General features: G+C 37.6%; 1 protein-coding gene across 3 annotated transcripts in view; it reads left to right on the forward strand.

The window, feature by feature from the left end:
* The window catches only part of DPP10 (dipeptidyl peptidase like 10), a 1,279,923-nt gene that overhangs the window by 1,253,813 nt on the left and 4,236 nt on the right, over window positions 1–21,874 (forward strand). For all 3 annotated transcript variants that reach the window (XM_036421268.2, XM_036421267.2, XM_045575259.1), the window contains exons 20-25: window positions 4,055–4,249; window positions 4,970–5,024; window positions 14,207–14,306; window positions 14,553–14,611; window positions 14,725–14,797; window positions 20,423–20,496. In XM_036421268.2, the coding sequence (XP_036277161.1) occupies window positions 4,055–4,249; window positions 4,970–5,024; window positions 14,207–14,306; window positions 14,553–14,611; window positions 14,725–14,797; window positions 20,423–20,496 (556 nt within the window). The remainder of the gene's footprint in view (window positions 1–4,054; window positions 4,250–4,969; window positions 5,025–14,206; window positions 14,307–14,552; window positions 14,612–14,724; window positions 14,798–20,422; window positions 20,497–21,874) is intronic.

Here is a 21,874-nt window from a genome sequence, read left to right on the forward strand (position 1 = left end):
AAAGTTTACAGTCTTAATTCAATTTTACTGCCTATATAAGGCAATAGGCAAGTTACATACTGCTATGACCTTTCCAATGCTTAAAATAGATGGAATTGTTCTTTTCACCACAACTTTCAACAAAATTACATGTTCCTATTCTCAATCTTCAAAAACCCTCCATTCTATGGGTTTCCAAAGTAAAGTAAAATAATGAAAAAAAAAGTAAAATAAAAGATTAGAAAGACACTTAGGGAAAAAAAAAAGAAGAAGAAGAAAGGAACTGGGTGAATTGAAGCTCACAAGTCTACATTGCCAGTTCACCCCCTTATTACATGGTGGATGATCTGGTCTATAGTACATGCCCTGTAGTCATGCCTACCACCAACTATCTTGATATCCCTACCTCCTTTATTAAGGAGGATATTTTTGTCTCTACTTGTAAGGGAGTGGGGGGTAATATTTCTTATTTCACACTTTATGAAGAATCTTTCCCTGTCCCTCAAGTGTCTGGGTTATTCCTGGAAAATATTAGCATCTTAATCCATGTTCTCTCCTAACTCACCTTGAAACAGATATCCCTGTATTATGGACCAAAAAAGAAAGGGAAGCAAGCCCAATGGATATATGTGTTAAAGTCATTGAAAGGGAGCATAAGAATGAAAACTGTTTTCCCTGTGCATTGGAAACATGATTAAAGGAATGAAAGAAAGCCTTTGTTTTAAAAAAAAAATAAGCAACTATTCATTCAGCATAAAAGTTTGAGAATGTGCCCTATTTTAAACTATATTTTAAAATGATTTATTTGCCTGCCATAAAATGTTTTTGACTGCTTACATTTTGTCTAAACTTAACATAGTTGTGAATTCCTAAAATAACTGTGTACAATGCAATGGGTCATATATAACTTGAAAACATATCTTTCAGATTGACAAAACATTTACATTACCTTAGATCAGCTTCCAGTGTTTATAGTTGAAAAATTCTGCCTTAATATTTAAGAACATTGTGGTAATCACTCCAAAAATCTGATGATTGTTAATGTTTTTGTTTTAAGATATAACTTGTCAATATAGAAAATGGAAACCCCTCTGACATAGGGCACAAGACGTGGCACAATATTTTTAACTATCAACATTGCCCAGTTTAATTTTCACACAACTGGCCAAAATTTTTTGTATAGTTATTTATTTGACCTGTGAAGAAATATGCTTAATCTAAGCAAAAATGGCTTCCAACAAAAGTATAATAACAATTTTTATTGTTTGATGAATCTAACAATGGTTTATATTGCTTACTGTATTTCATAAAGTATTCACAAATATATTATGTTGTTTGATATTTGAAAAATTCCTTGAGGGAGAGAAAATAGAATTTTAATCATTGTGAAAATTAAGGAAATTAAATCTTAGAATTTTAGCATCTTGCCTATGTTCAGAGTGAAGTTAGTACACAAACTCATATTTCTACTCAGCTTAAAGGGTCAAGTAAATCCTTTTATATTGTCCTTTGTGAATCATGTTTTGGTTCCTAATATTTGCAATAAGTCCCCAAGTTTAAAAATATAGTGTCTGGATTTGAACTCAAGGCTTTTTCAGGTCTTTCCATTTGAAATTTCACCATTGCCTACTTTCCCTGGAAGGATCTAGTTCAACTAGAACACATTTGCTTGTTCTCCATGTATCAGAAACTGTTAAGCAAAGTGATTCATACTGTCTCTCCAATGGTGAGCAAATCATATCAATATCCCCTGGGATACTGGAAAAAAACACCAATTCTTGACTTTATTCTGAATCAGGCTAGGGATGTGGGCATGCGAGAAGAATTCCCAAGAACTGATCAGGAGCTGAGGTTACCAAAACTAAAATACATTTTAAAATTAAGAATTAAATTAAGAAAAGAAGTTAAGACTGCAAATACTATGGGAGGATAAAGCAGATCTTGATTTGGATCACAGGATTACCAGTGGGATTTAGGAGTGAATGAAGAAGTCCTGGTTGAATAACTTCAATGACACAGTCTTTACTTATGGTGGAGGCATCATAGTGCATGTAATAAGCTATGGTACAGGTAACTTCCTCCTCACAAAGGGTAAATAAATGCTGGTAGTGTATAATAAATAAGGAAATGGTCCTAAGGGCTTGGGCCACAGAAAGTATTTATATTAATGTACTAGGGCTAACAAGGAAATATCATAGATTGAGTATTTAAACAACAAATTTATTTTCTCATGGTTCTGGAGGTTAAAAGACCAAGATGAAAGTAACAAGCAAGTTTGTTTTCTTCCGAGGCCCCTCTCCTTAGTTTGCAGATTATTGCCCTCTTGCTGTCTCCTTACAGGGTCTTTCCTCTGAGCACACATGCCCTCGGGTCTCTCAATGTGTCTTCCTGTCCTCTTCTGGTAAAGACACAAAACAGATGGAATTTGGGCCCACCCTAATGGCCTCATTTCAACTTATCCACCACTCTAAGGTCTCAGTCTCCCAATACAGTCACATGCTAAGACACAGGACATTAGAGAACCAACACATGCATTTTAGGAGACACAATTCAGTCCCAAATAGCGTTTTATAAATATCAGTTGTTTGATGTTTTGCCCTATTCCCTACTTCCTCTCTTACTTAACTCACAGGTCCCAAATAACCCCTGTATCTGCTCAGTTCCATCTGCTGCCCAGAAGCCAGTTTCTTTAGTGAGTTTGGTAACCTGAGAACTTGTTCATGAGGATCAGTGTGTGTGTTGGAGCTTTTAGGTAAACATTTGCATAAACATGAAGGCAAGGGGCTTTAGTGTCTTTATAGGAGAGTGAGAGTGAGTAGGGTGAAAATTTCTGGTGTGTAGTCCAATTAAAAATGGAAATCTTTTCAGAGTTAGATGTTTGATGCTCTTCAAAATTATCACATGGATCACTCCCTGTGTGCTCATCTTAAACTTAGGTTTGGACCTAGATAATCTGTGGAATTTTATGAAAATTTGTGTGTTGTTTTCGTTTTTACTTTGTTTTATATTTTGGAAAATAAAATAATAAATATCACTGGAATATGACAATTTAAAATGTTACCACCTTTTTCCTTTGGAGAAAAGATTCATGCTTTATAATTCAATAGTACTTATTTGCTTTTAACGTTCACATTTTTCAAACATATGTGCCTGTGCTTTCTTTTGTTGCTATCAATGACAAAGAGTTTTACCTCATTGTCTGCTTAAATTCTCCTCAGTGAGAATTCACCAACAATACCACCACAACAACCAAAAAAGAAAAAGAAAAAAAAGGAAATATAAATGTAGTGTTTCATTTTGAGTCTGACATGGTGCGGGGTTGTACATTTCTTGTTAAATTATGATTGATTCCATAACTCATTCTGCTCTCTGTCAGAACCATTAGCCCTCACAGACCGTTTGTGAGGCATTTCAGAAACACTGTCCGGAAGATGAGCTTGTATGTAAACTCGATGGTCATGCCATATAGATGTTGTGGCAGAATGCACGGAGAACCATCAGCCAGCACTCTGAGGGAGGGAAGTTTAATCCTTCTTTCGGAGATCTGCTAGTCCAGGGAAATTCGGGATCTAAAACCTGAACTGAACTCGTGGGAAGGCTCTGGCCTATATATCTCCTCCTATGGCCAGACCCTGAGGGTCCCCGCAGCTCCACCCAAGTCAGTCTTGGTGGGGTATTAGGGTTAGGCCCTGCAGCTCTGGCCACGTTCAGTCAGAGTGGGGAAGTCAGGCTAGAGTTTTAACCAGATACTGAACTAGGTTGCAAGCTCCTCCCCCCATTTTTTTCTTTTCCTAAATGCCAATGGAAAATATACATTTTATCATTTTTCCCTTTTGAAAAATAAGTAAAATGAATCTTTCATGCAGTTTTATATCTTGTTTTGTATTTTCATAGAAATTTTCATTTAAAAATTTACAAATGAAAATGGAATTCAAAGCTTCAAGTTTATCATGAAGAATTAATGGATTAATAGCCATCATATCTCTTTTCCATAAGTTTTGTTAACAAGGGTGAAAGCTAAAATACCTATCAGATTGGCAATTGCTCTTGTTTTGGTCCATTGTTGGTATTTCAGGGATGAAGAACCGGGAGGCCAGCTGGTCACAGATAAGTTCCACATTGACTGGGACTCAGTGCTTGTCCACACAGATAACATCATCATTGCACGATTTGATGGCAGAGGAAGTGGATTCCAGGGCCTGAAAATTTTGCAGGAAATTCATCGAAGGTTAGGTTCCGTGGAAGTAAAGGACCACATAGCAGCTGTGAAGTAAGTGGCTGCCATATTCCTGTTATCTTCCCTAGGAAGGTCAGTGCTAGGTGAATGATATATAATGCAATGAATGTGGACTCCGATATTTTTATTTTAATTACTGAACAATTTTCCAAGTTCATCACATAGACTATTGCATTTTTTTCAAGTACCTTTCTTTCTTAGCACATAATAAAAGAATTATCATATTTCCTCTATGGAATTAGAATTCACTTTGGATGGATTCACTTTCATGAAAATGAAAGATCTTAATTATGCTGCTATAATTTTAATCATAATTCACAATGTCTATTATTTCTTTAGTTAATTAACAATTCTTGAGCTTTCATATATATAACTACCACACTGACATGAAAGAATGACCTGAGAAATCTAGTAGGTTCTTTAAAACTGTACATAGAAATAGGTGAAGATATTGTTAAAACGTAGATGTCAGTTCAGTGTGGCTGTAATGGGGCACAAAGATTTTAAATGGGACCCAAGGGTCTTAAATGGGACCCAAGGGTCTGCATTTGTTAAGCTATCAGGTGCTACCTAAATTACTGGGCCATCACTTTGACTGGCAAGATTTTGAAATATATGGCTTTTATACATCACTAGAGCTGTAGCCACAAAAGTATTTCTAGTTTGACTTGTGTTGTGTTTGTGCCAAGAATGAATTCCCATGTGCATTTAACTCAAGAAGATATAACTGTTTTCTTTTCTTTTTCACTGCAGATTTTTATTGGCACAACCATACATTGACTCCAATAGATTAAGCATTTTTGGAAAGGTAAACAGTAGAAAAATTGTGTGTGTTTGTATAATTACTTTCCTCAATTTACTTTAAGTTATGTATATCATTTTTTTTAGAATATAATGTTGTAATTACTAATTATATGCATTCAATAATGTATTAATTAATCAACTATTTATTAGTATCTAGTACCTGGTGTTAGAATAACAACAGGACATAAGAAAGCTCTGTTTTTATGAAGCTTACCTTCTAGGGGAGAAAAAAGATAGTAAACAAATAAATGAAAATTATTTTCATATACCAATAAATCTTATAAAAAATCAATGGAGAAAATTTAACTGCAGGAAAGACCAATGTTATTAGATTGAGTGTTCAGCTAAGAGCTCTCTGATTAAGTGATATTTAGGTTGAGACATAAATAATCAAAGGGAGGAAGTCATAGAAATCGCTTAAGGCACAGCAGGAACAGCAAGCTTTGGGAAGACGGACCTGGCTTAGAATCTGAAAGATGACCGAATGCATAATTATGTCTCCTGTATTTTCTGCACAGTACTTACTTCCTATATCAATAATTTTTATTTTGGATTCAAAATCATTGTTAGTTTAATAAAATCTAACTCATGTAGATATATATTGAGTTCCTTGGTTTTATATGTCACTGGGCTAGATGGTATAAGAATACAGAGATTAAAGGAAGAAGATCTTATACTATTCCAGACAAAGCAAATTCCTGGTGCTCATGGATTTAAATATGAAGTATTTTCTGCTATTCCTAAGTGAACCCAGAGACACATACCGTAAAATAATTGGTAATTTTCTGGGGGCATGCATGTCCTCCCCACTCCAGATATCTGCAGAGCACCATGTCTTTGTTGTATTTAACTCTGGTTGTAACATTCAAGGGACCATAAAAAACTTTTGGGAATAATAAATATCCCTATAATATAAATGCAAACAAACAAATGAAATGCCCTCATTAGTGGTAAAGGTATTAGTGATAAAAACAAAAAAAACAAAAAATGTCTTAGAAAGTGGTCATTTCAAAGAAATGGTAATTCTAGCTACATTAAAATGTGCAGATAGTGAAATCATGTCCCATGCTCCAACATGGATGAATCATGATGATATTGATCTTGGTGAAATGAGCCAGGCACAGCGGGATATACACTATGTGATTCCCTTTATGTGAGACAGCTAGAGTGGTCACATTCATGGAGGAAAAGAGTACAATTATGGTTGCCAGGGCCTAAGGGTCGGAGGAAAGGAGAGCAGTTGTTTAATGGGCATAGAATTTCAGATTCACAAGATGAACGCATCTGGACATCAGTTGCACAACAATATGAATACACTTGATACTACTGAACTGAGCATTTAAAAGTGCTTAAGATGGTAAATGTTATGCTACTTTTTACCCCATCCCCATGAAAGTGCATCTAGTAGAGATCATTATACCTTTAATGCTCATGATGTATGCAATAACTTACAAAGGACTTAGGGTTTCTGTATTTCGGCTCTCTATCCGCAGCACACAGAAACAAGCATCAAAGGCCAAATGAGTGGTAGGAGCATTCGTTAGTATGGAAATTTAGAGCAGATTCGGAAGTTTTAAACAGCCTCGTAAAGAACGTGGGACACGGACTGATGGGAAACATTATTCAGCAAATAGAGGGCAAGAAAAGAGTCTGATGCAGATGCCAGATTCAGGAAGGAGAACATATTTTGGGAACCTGAAATAAACTTACTATCATTGATTATAGGCAAACAAATAACTAGGAGAGAAAGGGTACGTGGCAGCACTAGGCCAGAAATTCACTATATTTGATCAACTTATTTCCTTTACATTCAGCAATATTTGATTGAATGTCCAACTCCTACTGTTCTTTTCTTTTGGGCATAAAATTTTTTACAGTCTATATATCTTCATCTGTATCTATATATCTATATCTATATCTATATCTATATCTATATCTATATCTATATCTATATCTATATCTATCTATATCTGCATTGACATCTACATTTAATTCATCTAACAGCTGGCTAACACCATCCATTATAATTAACTTTGCCAGCAGAAATGAAACTTAGAAGTTTTGAGGTACATTTTACTTTTAAAAAATATATATTTTATTGATTTTACACAAAGAGGAATTGAGAGGGATAGAGAGTTAGAAATGTCGAGGAGAGAGAAACATCTACCAGCTGCCTCTTGCACACCCCTCACTGGAATCGAAACTGGGACCTTTCAGTCCGCAGGCTGATGCTCTATCCACTGAGCCAATCGGTTTTGGCACATTTCACTTTTGATCTTCAGAATGCCATAATAGTAAACTGCAAGGAACTGGTCAATATTTTTTGTTTTGTGTATAATTTGTTCTAGCTCAACCTTTAAAATTTGGAAAGCATGTGAGCTAATTAAGACATAAAATTATAGCATTTTTAAGAATATTTTTATATCAAATGTAGATTTTTACACTAGCCTTACCTATTTTTTACTTATTGTAATGTTAATCTATAAACAGAAGCAAAATGATTAATAAATGTATACATTCTAAAACTATTGCATGCATATTAGAGGGCACAGAATGAGATAAACTTCAGCCAGAATATAAAAAATAATTCTGGGCATTATTTGATTGGCTGCTTCCTGCATGCCTCCTCTTACGGATTGAGCCTGCAACCCAGGCATGTGCCCTTGACTGGAATTGAACCCAGGACCCTTCAGTCCATAGGCTGATGCTCTACCCACTGAACCAAACCAGCTAGGGTTCCAATTTTATTTCAATATTCCACAAATATTCTATATGTTAGCAAGATTTTACACTGAGCAATGAATAAAAAGACAGCACAATTGAAACAGAGCAGTCTATACTGATTATTGACTCTTTTTTTTTTTTTACCTAAATCAAATGGAAAACTTCCTCTAATTGACTACAAAGGCCATATGATGGCCACCAGTTTTGATACTTTTTGGTAGATGTGAGCTGTTTTGAAATAAAATATATTTCTCTAATGTAGATTAAATTAAAGCATCATTTTTATTAGGTTCTTAAATGGTACAGAGAGAATCATGTTCAATAGCTTTCACTATCATTAAGTCTTAAAGAGTGTTTAGCTTCACTAGTCTCAAATTTTCATATTAAAAATAGTGAGATACAATTCTTTGTGTAGCAGCAATGATTTACAACCCTAGTGTCACTTCAGAACCACATAGTGAGCACCTCAGCCCATCACCACAGCTTGAATTGTTTTCAAGAACATTGATATATTTTTGGAAGGTCTGCTGGTCTAGGACATGTTGGCTGAAGCCAGGAAGATGTGCTGGTTTGTTCTTTATTATAATAATATGCTATAAGGACTTGCTATTCACAATGTGGACCAGCAGCATAAGCTATGCCTTGGAGTTTCTTGCCAAATCTTAGAATCAACACCAGATCTGCTGAATTCAAATATGCATTTTATTAAGATTTACAAGCACTTTGAATGAACATGTAAGTTGAGAAGCATTTTTCTAGGATCTGCTCCTTTAGAAGGCACCATTCTTATTTTCTGGAAAAAATTAACCTCTAAGAATCATATTAAACTGAGGTAAACACACACACAACAACAACAACAACAACAACATAAAAATATAACACCAATTTATTATTTTATGTTACTTATATGTGATATACAGTTTTGTGGAATGGAATACTCAGCTATTTTCTCAAAGTAATAAAGTATATATGTAAACAACTAAATCATAATCAGTGGAAGTTTGTTGGGCATTTGTGGAATTAGAACCATAAAAGTTATTACCTAAGACATAATCCTCTACAATGCCTTTCTCAAGGTGGAGATAGTACTGCTCTGTGGGAAGCACTTGAAGCCTCTTGGATGGCAATCTCTCTGACAATATTGTAGCAATGCCTCCCCTGGGTCCAGCACTCTTAAGGGCTAAACAGCTCTTTACTTGCTCTGCTTGACTCTCCATATCCTCTCAGATCTCTGAAAAGGAGCAGAAGATGCCACACCAGAATATGCCTTTTTAGCCAAAGGATAATTTTGAGCTAATTGTTTTTTTAAAAAAAACAGCAGATGCTTCTACTCTGAAAACAGACAGAGTAGAAGTTATTCTTTTATAAGAGATATTTATATTTATAAGAAAAATCACCATTTGTGTCTCCCTGTCTGTACCAGCAAGAGAAAGATGATTCTAAACTATAAGTGATTCTTAGCAATAGAGAAGGCACTGGCTTAAATCTACAAATAACAAACCCTATCCTTGTTTAGGGTTCTTTTCTGGGTCACTTCTTAGAACCAACCTCTCCCAACATCTTCTTTAATTGAAGATGGTATTTAAGGTGGTGGCCTGGGGTTTCTTACAGAATTACTCAGTGCCTCTTGTTAGTTCCCATATATACATGAGGTAAACAGGTTTAAAAAAACAAACACAAAACCAACAACAATAAAACTTGTGCTTGTTTCTCTCTTATTAATATCTGTTACAAGGCATTACAGCCAAGAATTAAAAAGGATTGCCGAAACCGGTTTGGCTCAGTTGTAGAGCTTCGGTCTGCGGACTGAAAGGTCCCAGGTTCAATTTCTGTCAAGGGCATGTACTTTGGTTTCGGGCACATCCCCGGTGGGGGTGTGCAAGAGGCAGCTGGTCGATGTTTCTCTCTCATCGACGTTTCTAGCTCTCTATCTCTCTCCCTTCCTCTCTGTAAAAAAAAATCAATAAAATATATTAAAAATAATTAAAAAGGATATAAAGAAATTATTTCCTTCCATTCCTCCCTTCCTTCCTTCCTTTCTTAATATTTTCATTGATTTTTAGATAGAGAGGAAGGGAGAGGGATAGAGAGGTGGAAACATCAATGAGAAGGGATTGAACACACAACCCAAGCATATGCACTGAGCAGGAATTGAACCAATAACCTCTTGGTTACACTTGCTGGGCTCCACTTCTTTCTTTAGATGTGTTAGCACAATTAAGCCTGGTACTTTTAAATTTTGCTAACCAACAGCTATTTTTCTCTCTCTCAAAGAGACTGAGCAGAAACACTCTTGATGGTTTCACTCTATAAAGTATAATTTTATGTCACTTAGCTCCTTATTTTGGGGGAAGCTTTGCTCAAGCTTCTGGGTGCTATGTGAATATACAAGTTAAAAAATGATATATGCGGGGATGAAAAATAATTTATGCTTTACCCTTTTGAGTTCTTGGCTGAGATACTCTTTAATAAAAGACAGATTAAGAAGAGAAAAATAAAAATATGTTTATTGACATTTATACCTCATGTCTATATGGAAGATACCCAGGGAAAAAATGAATATGTTTCTGAGGTGGCTTAGAATTCAGGCTTAATACCAGGGGGGTTTTTTGTTTGTTTTGTTTTTTTAATATTGTTTTTATTTATTTCAGAGAGAGAAAGGGAAAGAGAGGAATAGAAACATCAATGATGGAGAGAATCATTGATCTGCTGCCTCCTGCACACTGCCTCCTGGGGATAGAGCCCACAACAAGGGCATGTGTCCTGACTTGAAATCCAACTGTGAACTCTTAGTTGATTTATGGGTCCGTGCTCAACCACTGAGGCACAGCAACCAGACCTAAATTACCATCTTCAAAGGGAAACAAGAGAAGATATAGGTCCTTTAGGAGAGATAAATGACTGTTAAGAAAGAAGAATAGGTCCAAAACTGGTTTGGCTCAGTGGATAGAGTGTTGGTCTGCGAACTGAAAAGTCCCAGGTTCTATTCCGATCAAGGACATGTGCATTGGTTGTGGGCACATCCCCTGTAAGGGATGTGTAGGAGGCAGCTGGTCGATGTTTCTCTCTCATCTTTGTGTCTAGCTCTCTATCCCTCTCCCTTCCTCTTTGTAAAAAATCAATAAAATATATATTAAAAAAAGAAAGAAGAATAGGACATTAGCAGAATAGATGGGAGATGTAGTTTGTGGCAATTTTTTTTTCTGTCAACTTCTATTCTCTTTTATGACAAGAGTTAGCTTCCATGATTGATAAAATTCCTGGGAAAGAATCTATAGCAATAGAGTTCCTGTTGGAAGGCCTGTTTTTATGGGAGTTCAGAGAAATCCTCTCCCTTCATTTGTTGTTTTTTAAGTACCTCTAGCTCAAAATAATCATATGCTGTTGAGGAACATTTTGGAGTGGAATATTCTGCTACTCTTTACATACATTATCTTTGCCATTTCATTAATGTCAAACTGCATTTTATATTTTTTTATGTACCAATACTTAAATGATGTTTCAAATAAGCATAAATTAAATTCTTTACCTATTTTATCAAGTGTTTAGTGAGAATAGATTACTTTAGCACTAAACCACACTAGAATCATCTAGAATTCTTTCAAAAGTTGACCTCATCATGAACCAATTGCACCAGAATTCCTAGTGCTAAGACATGGGTGTTAATATTTTTTTTTTCAATATCTCCTAGGATACTCTAAGTACAATAAGATATGGAACATTGCCCAGAGCACAGATTAAAATTGATTTCTAAAATTAATAGACAATTCCCTTAGCCTAGTAATACTGTAATTGTGAAAATCTCCTTTGGATCTTTTCTGGTCAACTCATGCACTACAAAAGAAAGTTGAGAATCTTGGTTTATTTTTTAAGAATTTATAAATAAATCGGTTCAAAAAATGTCAAGAGGATATTTAAAATGAAATTTAAACAATAATCCAACTCATCTAAGTAGCAACATTATTTAATATATCTTATTTCTTTCAAATATTTAGTTGCATGAAATTGAAAGCAGAATATATATTCATTATTTATTTTTATTTTTAAAAATGATTTAAAATTGATTTTTAGAGAGAGAGGAAGGGAGAGGGATTGAAACATAAATGAAAGATAAATATCAACCTTGACCAGTTGCCTCCTGGACACCCCCTGCTGGGGATGGAGCACCCAACCCTGGTATGTGCCCTGATGAGGAATTGTACTGGTGACTTCTTGGTACATGGGTGGATGCTCAACTACTGAGCCACACTGTCTGGGTCAGAATCTATATGAATGACAGTAGATTTTAAATGTTTAATTATGCTTTCTTAATTTGACATAGCCATCATCATTATTAAATGATCTACTATATATATATATATAACCTTATTAAATCATATATCATATTAGGTTTCATATATATATACTAAAGGGCTGGTACATGGATTAGTAAACATTAAAGGAAATTAATTAGAAAGTGGCTGGCAGAATACAACTGGGTGAGATAGGACAGACATGCCCTGGAGTCAACCTCCCACAGTCCCTCTCCAGCTGGGGCTTGAAGGGAGTCTGCTGAGTGAATGGGGTCCCTCTGGCAGGTGGGGTACCTCGGCCAGGCCTGCAGGAATTGGGCAGAAACTGGCAGTCTGACATCCCCAAAGGAGTCCCAGAGTACAAGAGGACACTCTGCAAAGTTACTGTTGCTCAGCAGCTCCTGCGCTGAGTGTCTGCCCCCTGGTGGTCAGTGCATGTCATACCTACCAGCTGGTAGCTTAGCCTTTTATATATATAGATATCTGGCTTGCCTAAAAATGATATATGATTTAATAAGTGCTGTATTTGCATAGCTTCAATTTATTTTGGGCAGTTTACAAATATTTGGTATGAAATTAAAGAGCAAACCTTTGACACTTGGTGGTATTTGATAAATTTTATATTTTACCTAAAATTATTAAAATAATGTTCTATAAAAATTTAAACAACTCTTTTCAAAATTTTATGTGTACAAAGTGGTCTTTGTATTATTAGGGAGATTTGGGTATCCATTTTCCCCTGGGTCTGGGGCTGCTTTTCTTATCATTTTTCAAAAAAAATTTTTTTCTGATACTCAGGAGAGTGAATGATATTTTTAGTGTGTGGAATTATATCCCTGTGTTTCCAAAGTCCCATTTCCTTCAGCTTAGTTCTGGAAGAAATGTAGAGCTGAAAGCAGAGCTGGTGTCCAGAGTTTTCATCCTATGGTGCAACTGGGTCCCGTTCCACATCAGGCTAGTAGTTGCAGTCTATTAGTCCATTGTCTGTGAAGGACACATGACCATGGGCCATGTGGGAAAATGTATAGAGTGCAACATGCCAAGAACACAAAAGCACAAGAGAAACCTAGAGCCCAAGAGAGGTCATTGCTAGGGGATTAAATATCTGAAATTTTGCACCCTTGAAATGGCCATGCCTATTCTGGTCAATGACCTGTTCCCAAGTGTGACTGACAGACAAGTACCTTCCCTCTGTCACCCCAGTTTTACTGGGCATGTGCCTATCTCCTCTCCATTGAAATCTTAGGGAGTTTAACTTTATAGCATCCTGGTGAAGCTGCCCAAATAACATGCCCACAATATTTGGTCTTCCTTTTGCTCCTTTCCTATTATCAATAAATAGATTAGTAGCAATTGTATTATCAGTATACTAGTGGCCTGGTGCGTGAATTCATGAACTAGTGGAGTCTCTCAGCCTGGCCTGTGAGATTGGGCCAAAATCGCTCTCCAACATCGCCCAAGGGGTCTGGGATTGTGAGAGGGTGGAGGCCTGGCCAAGGGACCCTACTGGTGCATGATTGGGGCCAAGGAGGGATGTGGAAGATTGGTCAGCCAGGGAGGGACTGCAGAAGGGCTTCAGCTGTCCAGTCTTTTCATTCAGTCCCAATCAGCTGGACTCCAGCAGCAAGCTAACCTACCAGCCAGAGTGTCTGCCCCTGGTCATCAGTGCACATCATAGGGAGTGGTTGAGTGGCCTTAGCATATCATTAGCATATTACACTTTATTGGTTGAGCAGACATTACGCTTTGATTGGTTGAACGGCTGACTGGGTGACTGGACACTTAGCATATTAGGCTTTTATTATATAGAAGTCTTTGCTCACGTTTGGGACATAATGAGGCATTGTGATGTGTAGATCATCAAACACAGTGACTGAAGTTAAAAGTATCTACAAGAACCAAAACCGGTTTGACTCAGTGGGTAGAATGTCGGCATGTAGACGGAAAGGTCTCAGGTTCGATTCCAGTCAAGGGCATGTACCTTGGTTGTGAGCACATCCCCAGTAAGGAGTGTGCAAGAGGCAGCTGATCGATGATTCTCTCTCATTGATGTTTCTAACTCTATCCCTCTCTCTTCCTCTCTGTAAAAATTCAATAAAATACATTTTTTTAAAAATTTAAAAAAGCATCTACAAGAATTATATAAATATAATTTTTTTGTTCTTGCCAGGGGTATGGTGGCTATGTTGCATCAATGATCTTAAAATCAGATGAAAAGCTTTTTAAATGTGGATCAGTAATTGCACCCATCACTGACTTGAAGTTGTATGGTGAGTACTTCCTATAAAATGACCTAATACAATGTATTCATTTATAGAAAACAAAATCCTAATGCAGAAGAGCTCAATTGAGTTCATTTATCATGTGTTATCAAAAATGTTTACAGCTGTCTCTCTGATCTAATCAGTTTTACTGGACTATGATAATTAAATATGAAATATAGGAATTGAATAATGAAATATTCTATTTCAATTTATTTTAGTTTATTCTTAAATTTCTGTTTTCTTGGGTGACAGCTTCAGCTTTTTCTGAAAGATACCTCGGTATGCCATCTAAAGAAGAAAGCACATACCAGGTAACTAATGTAAGAAATAATTAAGAAAGAAAAGTACTTCTGTTCTAAAAACTCAGTAAAAATGTAAGTACAGGTAGAAATATATATTCAGATGTTTTTGTTTCCCTTTGTAGGCATCAAGTGTACTACATAATATCCATGGCTTAAAAGAAGAAAATATATTAATTATTCATGGGACTGCTGACAGTAAGTATTATTTTGCTGCTAGTAGTCATTGATGGAGTCTGAACTTGAACAAAGGGGTACATTCAATGACTTGCTTTAAGGGGATCCTATAAACCTACTAAAGAAGAAAGCAGAGTGGCAGAGAATCTGGTGCATGATGGGAAGTGGTTAAAGGGAACTCAGGACTAATAATAGAGGAAGATGTGAACCTCAATGGCAGCACTGTGCAATAAAATATTCTGGATGGTAGAAATGTTCAACCATTGCTATTAAACACACTAGTCACTGGCCACATGTGGTTCATAAGTGTTTGTTCATAAGCATGTGTTTAGAATGATTAAAAACTGAATTTTTAATTTTAGTTAATTTTACTTAATTTAAGGGCTAGTGACTACTTCTATGGTGTTATTTAGCATTCCTCAAAAGGACACTAGCCTAGAAAATAATAGGACAGCACTGAGATATATTCTGAGGAGGCTACCCACTTAAATTGTTAAAAACAGAACAAAAAAAACCAAACACGTTCATATCACCTCTCATTTGTCACATTAAATAACGGAAATGTATGTAATTGATATTACTAGTAATTAATATTTTATAGCCACATAAAGAACTTATATATGCTTTTTATTATTCTGTCTAAAACTTTACAACAGAGATATAACTATCCATAGCTCCATTCAGAGTTGAGAAAAAAACAACACACCAATTTCAAGGAGGAAACTAATTTATTTAGGGCTACCTGGCAAGTGAGCAAGGATAGTCAAAGCCTTGAGTTAATAATTTCTAACTCTTGAACTGTTTTTCTTGGTTCAACCTGCCTTGCCTAAGTATTTTTACTGCATTATGAATAGCATATAACTAAAAAAGAATTATAGCAAAGATCATACCATGTCTTGAGTTTAACTTTCAAGCATGTCAAGCCATGGTTAAATTAGGGTTCAGCTCAGTATAGTATCTATACTAATAAAAGGGTAATATGCTAATTAGACCAACACTTTCCTGATGACCTTCCAGGCATTCTTCCTGACAAAGCCGGCCTGGAACAAGCTGCCTGCCCCGCGGTCCTGGGCGTCAGCTCCTTTGGCTGTGGCCCTGGAGAGGGAGAAGACTGCCCCTGGTCCTGGGTGTCCAGTCGAAGCCAGCCTGGGTCCTAGGTGCCTGTAGCCAGCCAAAGGGAGGGAAGCCCAGGTCCCATGTGACTGCTGCTGGCTAGAGGAGGGAATCCTGGGTAATGGGTGTGGGGCTGAGGCTGTTCAGGGAGATTAGGTCAGCGGGAGAGCAGATAGGGATGGTCAGGCAGGCAGAGGAGGTTAAGGGCGATCAGGCAGGCAGTCAGGCAAGCAGTTAGAAGCCAGTGGTCCCAAATTGAAAGAGGCAGTCGGACATCCCCTGATGGGTCCTGCATTGATTCATCTAGGTATTTCCTCTCAAAGAGGGAAAACTTAACTCTCCTTCCTACTCCCTTTTGGAGCTTAAAATTACTGGTTTGTTTAAGAGCACTGTATAGAAAGGGGAGAAAAAGTAACTTTAGAATACAGACACTTGGCAAATACCATTCAGCCAGGTGGTCAAGTTGAATAACAACAGTGACGAGTCACTTTGATAGCATGCACCATGTATATAATTTAATTTAAAAAAAACCACATACTCTCAGTCTAACAATGAGGGGAAAAAATGGACAAACTCAAAAGAAGGACATGCTATCAAATATCTCAGTCTGTCAAAGTCACCAAAAATGAAGTCTGAAAAAGTCTGATAGACCAAAAAATCTTAAAGAGACATGATGTTTAAATGCTTCTAAGTTGTGTTAAATGTACCAGAAAGAATATGAAATATTAGTACTAAGGGAACTGGGCAAGGTATATACAAGAATTCTTAGTACTATCTTTGTAACGTTTCTGAAAATCTAGAACTACTATAAAAATTAAAAAAAAAATGTATCCCCCAAACTTACATAATACCTGACCTGGGTTAGGTGAAACATAAAAGAGAACTTAAACATTCTGAAGGACATTAGACCTTTGTTCTAAGGTGTTAAGATATTATATGAATAAAAATGATAATAACAATAAGTTACAATTATTAAGTACTGACTATATGTCACTTTGGAACCACTCCAGAGGCACTTTATGGTCAAGGCCAATTAAAGCACAGAGGCCTTGTTGTCAATACACCGGACTCTCCAAGGTTACTCTGTGCCTAGGCTAAGATACCATACACAGCTGCAATACCACAGCGATCTCACAGTATGCTCTGCCCTTCTATAGCCAAATGATTTATGTCACTGTTGGCAACTAGCCTTTTTTATCTCTGGAGTAAAATATAGTTGTTATTGACCAGCTAGTGTGAGAAGCGGAGGTGGTTGGCACAGAGAATGTAGCCCCTCTGTGTGCAGGAGAGAGGAGAGACCAGAGGAGCTGAGAGCTGGAATTCATAGAGAGCTCAAATACAACTACCATGTTAACCAACTAGTGTGAGCTGGGCAGGAGAGACGGGAGAAGCTGCTGAGCCAGAGAGTTTAGATACCGCTATCATGTAAGGTAGTGAATTTAGAATCAGCATGTGGCTGCTCAGATAATAGAGATTAATGCTACTGTGTAGGAATGATATGTATTTACCAGCCTATGTATGGCTGCCTATATGGGATTGCTGTGAAGGACTGTCTTGTCTGATGATTCTGTGGCCACTGGCTTCTGCAGTAAAAACTCAATCTTATACACCCACCACTTCTCATGGCTTCTGTCTACAACCTGATATCCAAGAAGGTCCAGCCCCTCGGAAGAGGGGCTCGGACCCAACAGTTAGCATAGTGAGCAGAGTTTGAGAGGAAACCTGCTCTGGCATATTCGGGAAGAATTTGTAGAAATACATGAATTCAGAGCAACTCAGAGCAGCAGTGCCGAGCAGAGCTCTTGCAGTCACTGATGATCACAAAATGTGCCAAAAACTTTTAATTTCATCTTACCTGTTTTTCCCCAAAATGCTGTAGTTATTATCACTTTTCTTATTGAAAAAATTGGGGAAATAAATATTATGAAATTTATATAACTTGCTGAAAATCACTCAAGTATCAATTCGTAGAAAGAGGATTTGAATTCAACATTGAGAATCTAACTTATCTTGCTCTGAAGCTTCAATTGCAGCAATCCTATCTAATAAAGAGGAAATATGCTAATTGGGCCTCACACAATTGCAAAGATGGTGACACCCATAGCAAATGAGGAGGGATTATACTAATTGCCTTGCCTTCAAAGATGGCAGCACCCACAGCCATAATATGGTGGCACCCAGTCCTCTCGGCCCTTCTGGGGCAGCAGTTGCAAGGCCAGGCCAGGCCTGCCTCCGTCCACTCAGCCCCCCAGCTGCTCAGGGTTTGCCTGAGGTACAGGCAAGCCTTGGATGGTGGCTGCCCAGCTGAGCCTGGTTACCTGAGGCTCAGGTAACCAGGTCTGGCCTAGGCATGCACTGCCAGCAGTGGCAGCAGCAGAGGTATGATGGGGTGTCACTTTCCCTGATCCCTGTGTCACCTCCTGCCTCTGAGGGCTCCCAGACTGAGAGGAGGCAGGCCAGGCTGAGGGACCCTCCCTCCCTCCAGTGCATGAATTTTCATGCACCAGGCCTCTAGTAAATAATACTCAGGATTAATGTTTTTTTACATCTAGCAATCACTGTTGTAGTTACTGAGATAAATTATCATTCTTGACTGACTCAGTCATGCCTAGTGCCTTGCCTGTCTGATAAAATGTAAGCAGAGATTTAGCAATAATCATATTAAAGCAAATGCACCATGCACACAGACACACACTCACATACACTACACATGCACACTCCCTATGGGTTTGGTGGCTCAGTCATTAACATTATAATAAACCATTATTAATATTTTCTTCATAAATTACCAGCAGATTAGTTCAATCAGTCTATTAGACCTTAAATATCCCTGTTAAGTTTTAGGAAGGGGTCAAATGACAAATATCAACAAGCTTCACACTAGAAACTGAACAGGAAAACAATCCATTTTGAAAATTGATCTATATCAGTGGTTGGCAAACTGAGGCTCGCAAACCACATGCTGCTTTTTGGCACCTTGAGTGTGGCTCTTCCACAAATACGATGTGTGGGCGTGCACATACAGGGTGATTGAAACTTCATGGTCCAGGTGCAGAAGTTGGTTTTTGGCTCTCAAAAAAATTTTTAATCATTGTACTGTTGATATTTGGCTCTGGTGACTAATGAGTTTGCCATCCACTGATCTATACTAATAAAAGGGTAATATGCTTATTAGACCAGATAGACCAGACATCTTCCGGTTGTCTGGTCCTCCTTCTGGACAAAGCCACGGTGGCAGGGGCTGAGGCAGACGTACAATAGTTAGGGGTGATCAGGCCAGCATGGGAGGGCAATTAGGGGCAATCAGGCCAGCAGGCAGAATGGTTAGGGGAGATCAGGCAGGCAGGCAGAGGTGGTTAGGGGTGATCAGACAGGCAGGCAGGCAGATGAGCAATTAGGAGCCAGTGGTCCCAGATTGCAAGAGGGTGCAGGCTGGGCTGGGGGATCTCCCCACCATGAATTTCGTGCACCAGACCTCTAGTTTATACATGTATCTTTCAACTTTATCCATACCAGGAAATGGTGGATTCTTTCCAAAACATTATCCTAAAGTAAATTAAGTTGGTTTTACCTGAGCTATTGCTCCTCTTCATTAGGATTTCTAGTAGCTTAAATTACAGAGCAAGTCATAAACTTCTTCAAAGATGACATGATCATTCCCCACTAAGTACAATAGGAACATGTTGGAAAGACCTTGGGTAGATTTTAAAGAGATTGAAATGACCATTAGGGAACTTTTATTTTCTGCTATGCAGTAATATTGCTCAGTATCACAGAATTAGAGCTATGAAGGATCTTCAACTATTTATAATCCTGCCTCATTTTACAAAGACAGGTTAAAAATGGTAGCTTAAAAATTATTTACAGAAATTTGAAGAGCTGCACAATGTGGGAATGAACAGCACAGACAGCATGTGAGCAAAGTGCTGTACAGAGATCTGAGTGATTCCTCCAAGCGTTCAAAGCTGGTGAGGCCAGGCTACTACTCTACCTGGCATGCTGTGCTGCTTACTTCAGTTTTGGACCTTGAGGGTCAGATAGAAGGAAAGGGGAGAACCAGCATGATCCGCATTAAATATTTACCTTTTGAATAAGGAGATATGTACTCGCCTCAACATGGAGTATTATTTTCTAATTTAAAATAAAACTGAATGCCAGTATCTCACTGAGATTGGGCCTTGATCATCAGAAAGAAATAGAAACTGGTTTTGCTGTATTATTATCTATGTTAAAATTCTTACAATGGTATAAAATGTGAACAATTAAAAATGATAAATGATAACCAATAAAGTAAATCTAACCAACATCTGTATAATAAGTAGTAGCTCCTGTTTCAGTTTATTTTTTTATAACGTGAAGCTCACAGTTTTACCATCATGGTATCCACTGGCTTTCTACTTAAAGCAAGGTGTCTTTTAAATGTGCAATGTATGTAAAGTAAAATATTTAATTGTTTTTGGGAAAAACGACATAAAAAATGTTCTTATCGTTATAAACATATTTCTTCAAATATCACAATTTAATTTCTTTCAGCAAAAGTTCATTTCCAGCACTCAGCAGAATTAATAAAACACCTAATAAAGGCTGAAGTGAATTATACTATGCAGGTAAGCCACTTTTTCAGGAGCTGTGCTGATGTGATTTCTTTCCTAGGTTTTTTAGTTGCGAGATCAGAACACAACTTCTGTGCTGCTCCATCCCCCCTGCTATTAGTTTTACTGTGTTTGTAGCTATCAAAGAGTGATTTATTTTTTCTTAAATATGCTGAGAATTTGGATCAGCTCCTGCTTTACAGTTGTGTAATAGTCTTATGCAATGTCTTTCTCCTAAGACTTCTATTCATGCTGCTCTCGGAGGGATACACAAGTGGGATTTCTCTATTGGTGGGGGAAGGGAGTTTTTGGGGCGCTGCTGAAATGAGCACTTTCAGAAGCCCTCATGGGAGAGCAAGGTGCCTTAGAAGTCTTCGTTTGCGTCGATTACATTCCTCAGTTTCCATCAAGCCAGTCCTGCAAGAGGGCAGTTGTGGGGTCAACAGAGCCAAAAGCAAACCCAGTGTCCAGAACTTCTGTCCATGTTGCAGCGAGCCCAGGTCTGCGTCCAGGCTAATTAAAGCCCATCAGTCCATTGTGTGGGCCACGTGGGCAATTCAGGGGAATGTGCCGCCTGCAACAGTAGTTCCAAGAGTGAGGGAACTCCCTCTGTTCAGACGTTTAAATATTCAGATTCCATGCCCCTGCAGTGGCCATGCCTATACCTGCTAATTACCTATTCCCAGGTGTGACTGGACAGATATGTAAGCATCTTCTTGAGTCACTCAGACCTTATTGGGCATGAGTCCAAACTGCCTTTGGCCAGTCCCTCCCCCCATCAATCTGTAGAGAACAGACTTGGAGAGTGCTAAAGTACAGCTTTATGTATAAATGACATGCCTTATTACTAGTCTCCACTTTACTCCTTTCCTGTTAATAGTAACTAGACCATTACGGTGGCATCAATATCACTAATGAATTATTTTAAAATGATAATTCTCTTTCTCCCAGTCTCTTTGTCTTTTCTTCATTTTTCATCATTCTCATAACTAAAAATTTGGGAAGGGGGGTGGTTTCAGTAAATGTTATGAGAAAAAAGGAGAGATTAAAAAACCATTTAGATCTGTGCCTTCAACCATATTTAATAAATATTTATAGAGAACTTTACAAAAGTCATTAAGCTAGATAGGTCAATAAGACATACTTTATACGACCAAGGGACTTTCAGCCTGATGGAGGAGTTAGAGGAAATAAAACTAATTGTAATTTTTCAACATTTGGGAGAACTAAAAGTAGCTCAACATATTGAAAACCCAGGAACCAGTGTTAGGATGATGACAGGGTAAGGGGAATAGGTAAACAGATGGTGGGTCATGCCATTAGCATTCTGAAAAGAGTATGTGGCTTTACCCAGAGGGCAACAAGGCACCATTTAAGAACGTTTTACTCAGGA

Source organism: Pipistrellus kuhlii, unplaced genomic scaffold, assembly GCF_014108245.1.
Source record: "Pipistrellus kuhlii isolate mPipKuh1 unplaced genomic scaffold, mPipKuh1.p scaffold_m20_p_7, whole genome shotgun sequence".
In the NCBI taxonomy this organism is placed as follows: Eukaryota; Metazoa; Chordata; class Mammalia; order Chiroptera; family Vespertilionidae; genus Pipistrellus; species Pipistrellus kuhlii.